Consider the following 4,663-nt stretch of genomic DNA (forward strand, 5'->3'; position numbering starts at 1 on the left):
ACAAAAGATATTGACTGAAAAAACAATAGGACGAGAATACCAAGGAAATGGACTGATTCTTGAACAAACAACAATCGACGAATTCAAAAGATATTGACTGACAATCAATAGGACGAAAATACCAACAAAAGACTTTGACTAAAATGCCGGCCAACTAAACTAAACTAGTTTCTATTTCATATTTTAATGTTAAATTTTTTTTTTTGACAACTCCTAAAAAAATTTACAAGTGCCAAAAAATGGATTTTTCCACAACCATACATAAGAGAATTTTCAATTGAAATATGCAAATTTGAGATGTAAATTCTATTTTTATATTTTCGAGAAAATATAAATGAGAATTCTATTATAAGGAAAAAGAGGTAAATTAGGTTTTTATTACATTTCTTGGCCTAGATGGATATTTTACACTTCGTTTGAAAGCTTTCCGCCAACTAATAGTGTAAAATAATCATTCCCAGGCATCTTGCATTCCATTAGAGGTGCTCTTAGTTGATCTATTTTCTGAATAAGTACAACACTATACTTCCAGAAAACCAGTTTCTTTTTTGTTCTTGGTTCTAAGAAATATCTATATATTTTGCCCATCATACAAATATGAAATGCAAACGCAAATATTTGTAAGGACAAATTACAAAATTTGATAAATACCAATCCCAGTTGGAAACTTCGCGAACACACACACACACTACACACACAAACTAAAATATAAAAGCAAAGACTCGGTCACCAAAAGACTTCAATAGCATCAATGCCGTCCAGCTGAACTAGACTAGACTAGTTTTTATTTTATATTTACTTTGTCAACAGCTCCTCAAAAAATTATACAAGCGCCGGCCAATGTAATCTTCCGCAACCCGAAATATATAAGAGCATCTTCAAGATGCAAATTGGAGATGGACAGAACCGTGACTTGACAACCTTAAAATGAATTAGCCCTTCTTGACTACTATATATTATATGTAAGGCAGTCGGCTAGTGTTTCTCAGCTGCATGAACTAATCTAATTGCATCAATGCAGCTCCTCCAATTTGATGCAAAAGTGTTACTGTCCCTTGTGTTCCTAGGGTTTATAGGATTGGTGGCACGTCTCTACAACGGGCTTGTTGCGAAGCCAAAGAGGCTTCGATCCTTGTTAACCAAGCAAGGAATTAATGGACCTCCACCTACTATTCTCCTGGGAAATATTTTGGAAATAAAGAAGGCACGAGGCTCCATCAATCCTACAAGTGAACCCCCGACCTCTCACAACTGTGCTGCTCTTCTCTTTCCATTTTTAGAGAAGTGGAGGAAGCTATATGGTATCTATTTGCATATAATTATACATTTAGTATTATGTTTGTGTCATGATCCTCCTCATCACATATGAGGACAACTTCCATGTTGAGGGAAGTTGAGGCTCAATTATAAGCAGTATTAGGCAGAACCTAACCCCTTGTAACTTTATACACGCTTGCAAGATTTTTCCTTTATATGATGTGAGACTTCTACTCCACATCCTCGCACATGTAACGGGGCCGACATATATTTCTACGTCATATCCCCGTATACACTACAAAAGTTTTCTAAGAAGTACTTGAGGAAGCTATATGTGGTATATGCATATAGAATATAGCATGAATTGCCAATTTAGTCCCTGAATTATCACCTAAGTGAAAATTAGGTCCCTAAACTATTTTTTTTTCAGAAAAATTAGTCATTGAATTATAAAAATCTGCCAATTACATCCCTAATATAAGATTTGAAGCTACTATATTCAATTTTCTGTCAATTTAAGTCACGTTACTTGCATGTGATACACATTAGAGGGTAAATTGGTAATTTTTCATAAAGAAATAGTGTATGGAGTTAACTTTGAAGGGTAAATTAGATGTTTGATTCGCAACCTATATAATGCTAAAGGCTTGTAGGCAAGAAAAGGACTGTATTACACTCTAAAGTGTGTCAAGTGACTTAAGTTGACGAAAAATTGGATAAAATAATTTTAAATATAATAGTAGGAATGAAATTAGTAATTTTTAATGAATTTAGGGACTTATTTTACAGAAAAAATAATTTAGATACCTAATTTTCACTGAAGTGATAGTTTAGGGACTAAATTGACACTTCACCATATATACATATATACATATTTATGGACGTTATCTATGATGCAAAATTAATTAAGTTTCTTTCTTCTGAATAATGACGTTTATGTCTGCTAAAGGATAGTGGAAAATATTCTACAGGTGAAGTATTTGTGTTTGCACTTGGAAACACACAAATATTATATGTGAACCAGCCTGACGCAGTGAGGGACATTACAACATGCACATCCTTGGACTTGGGGAAACCAACGTATCAATTTAAAGAGCGCGGTCCTTTGCTTGGTCAAGGTATTTTAACCTCAAATGGCACCTCGTGGGTGCATCAGCGCAAAATCATTGCTCCTGAACTATACATGGAGAAAGTTAAGGTATATATGCTCTTAAGCAGTTGTTATTTAACGATCAAGGCTGTAGTAATATTTGTAGTGATGGTCCTTTGGTATCATATTAGAAATAAAAAGAAGGTAGGAAAAAAAAAATCTCTAGGCCACATTATTTGTTTTGATTGTGGTTATATATGGTCACCCTGCAGGGAATGGTTAATTTAATCACGGAGTCTACAATTACTCTGATAAATTCGTGGAACAGTAGAATCGAGGCAGAGGGAGGACTTTCTGACATGAAAATAGACAGCTACATTGGAAGCTTCTCTGGCGATGCTATCTCAAGAGCTTGTTTTGGAAGCAACTATTCCAAAGGGGAGGAGATATTTCAGAAACTAAAGCAAATCCAGGAGGCAATGGGGAGGAAAGCTTTTCTGGCCGGAATTCCTGGAATGAGGTACTCACTTGGGAAAACGTACCCATAAGTGGGATGCTGTTGTAGTGGTATCTCAAGCCAATCATGTGCTACCAAACATATTAACATTCCCATACAACAATAGTTGATTGGCTTTACTATCATGGCATCCCTGTTGAGGAGAACTTCTCCTATGCCATTTGGTCTTCCTTATATAAATCCATAACCAACTATAAAAAATTTGGACAAATCTGTGTTTATCACATTTACGTACATTTGCGGTAACATCTTTGGTAGGTATACAGGTAATCTCGCATAAGTGACACATGATCTGCAAATGTTTTACAAATAACATTATTCTATAGCTCAATACTTGTTTACCCGTTATCTTAATTAATTGCAATCTTGTTGCAGGCACCTTCCCACTAAGAGCAATAGGGAAGTTTGGGCCTTAGAAAAGGAGGCTAGCGCTTTGATACTGCAGGTAGTGAAGGAAAGGCGGGCAGCAGAAAATGAGAAAGACTTACTGCAAATTATTCTTGAGAGTGCTAAAAACAGTAACCTTAGCCAAGAGGCAACAGACCGCTTCATCGTTGATAACTGCAAGAACATATACTTGGCCGGGTATGAAACCACAGCAGTTGCAGCCACATGGTGCCTCATGCTGTTGGCTTCGAACCAAGAATGGCAAGAACGTGTGAGAGCAGAGGCCCTTCAAGTTTGCCAGGGACACATTCCAGATGCTGATATGGTTCGCAACATGAAACAGGTATATGATCTTTACATGATTACTGCATATGTTTTCTTATTAAGACATGGTAGTATATAACTCCCTGATTAAGATATATGTTTTACATGATCAACGTCTAGAATTTTTCATGTTCGACAACTACATTGTTTTATATAATCTCAAGTTGGGAATTAAAGTCTTGCATGGTAGCGTACAACGTCTAGTCTTTAAACTCATTGACATTTAAATTTCTGGGTTGCCCGTATCAGTTACCATAAATTTGACTGTTTGAATGATGTGTGCAGCTAACAATGGTGATTCATGAATCATTGCGCCTATATCCCCCGGTTAGTGTGGTGTCAAGGGAGGCTTTCAAGGACATGAAGTTCGGGGACATTCATGTTCCAAAGGGTATCAATGTTTGGACAATGGTGATAACATTGCACACTGATCCGAAACTATGGGGACCAGATTCTTATGCGTTCAACCCCAATAGGTTTGCAAATGGAATCACAGGTGCTTGCAAGCTTCCACAGTTGTACATGCCATTCGGAGTTGGTCCTCGAGTGTGTCTTGGACAGTACTTTGCCATGGTTGAACTCAAGGTTCTGATAGCTCTAATAGTATCCAACTACTCCTTCTCACTTTCTCCCAAGTACCGCCATGCGCCTACTCTTAGATTGGTCGTAGAGCCGGAACATGGTGTTGATCTCTTGGTGAAGAAGTTATGAAAAGGAGAAGCTAAAATCGTGCTGAAGAATAAGAGAGGTTGGTTGGGTTCCCTCCTCTCTAGAGTTTAGTTTGTTCACTTGTAAGCTTTTTATTGATATCGCTGGTTCCAATTGGGCTTGTTTATTTGCACTGCTTGTAACTATATACTGAAATTTCATAATAACATGTTCGTTTTTTTTCCATCCCCCGTCAATTTAAAATAGCTATATTGGTCGTCAATTCCATTAATTCAACTCTAAACTCTAGATCCAATTAGAAAAATTTCCGGCGCACTGCTGTAGGTTTTGAAACTGCAATATAGGACATACATGAATCATTTTGACGTAAAGGAGCCAACTTTCTCCCTCCAGTGATCCAAATTCCCGAAATTCCCAAA

General features: G+C 36.9%; 1 protein-coding gene across 1 annotated transcript; it reads left to right on the forward strand.

Annotated features, from left to right (window-relative positions):
* The first annotated feature begins 992 nt into the window (after positions 1-992).
* LOC114824106 (cytochrome P450 714C2-like) lies at positions 993-4,373 on the forward strand. Its single transcript, XM_029100507.2, has 5 exons — positions 993-1,301; positions 2,229-2,455; positions 2,620-2,867; positions 3,240-3,594; positions 3,861-4,373. The coding sequence occupies exons 1-5, from the start codon at positions 1,016-1,018 to the stop codon at positions 4,284-4,286; spliced, it is 1,542 nt and encodes a 513-aa protein (XP_028956340.2). The 5' UTR covers positions 993-1,015; the 3' UTR covers positions 4,287-4,373.
* Positions 4,374-4,663: the final 290 nt, after the last annotated feature.

Source organism: Malus domestica, chromosome 03 (assembly GCF_042453785.1).
Source record: "Malus domestica chromosome 03, GDT2T_hap1".
Lineage (NCBI taxonomy): Eukaryota > Viridiplantae > Streptophyta > Magnoliopsida > Rosales > Rosaceae > Malus > Malus domestica.

Bases quoted from the DNA above. Each gene is read 5' to 3' on its own strand.
- LOC114824106 (XM_029100507.2), top strand. From the start codon at position 1,016: ATGCAGCTCCTCCAATTTGATGCAAAAGTGTTACTGTCCCTTGTGTTC. The intron at 2,456-2,619 runs GTATATATGCTC...GTCACCCTGCAG, and splicing joins TATACATGGAGAAAGTTAAG to GGAATGGTTAATTTAATCAC. The intron at 3,595-3,860 runs GTATATGATCTT...TGATGTGTGCAG, and splicing joins TGGTTCGCAACATGAAACAG to CTAACAATGGTGATTCATGA.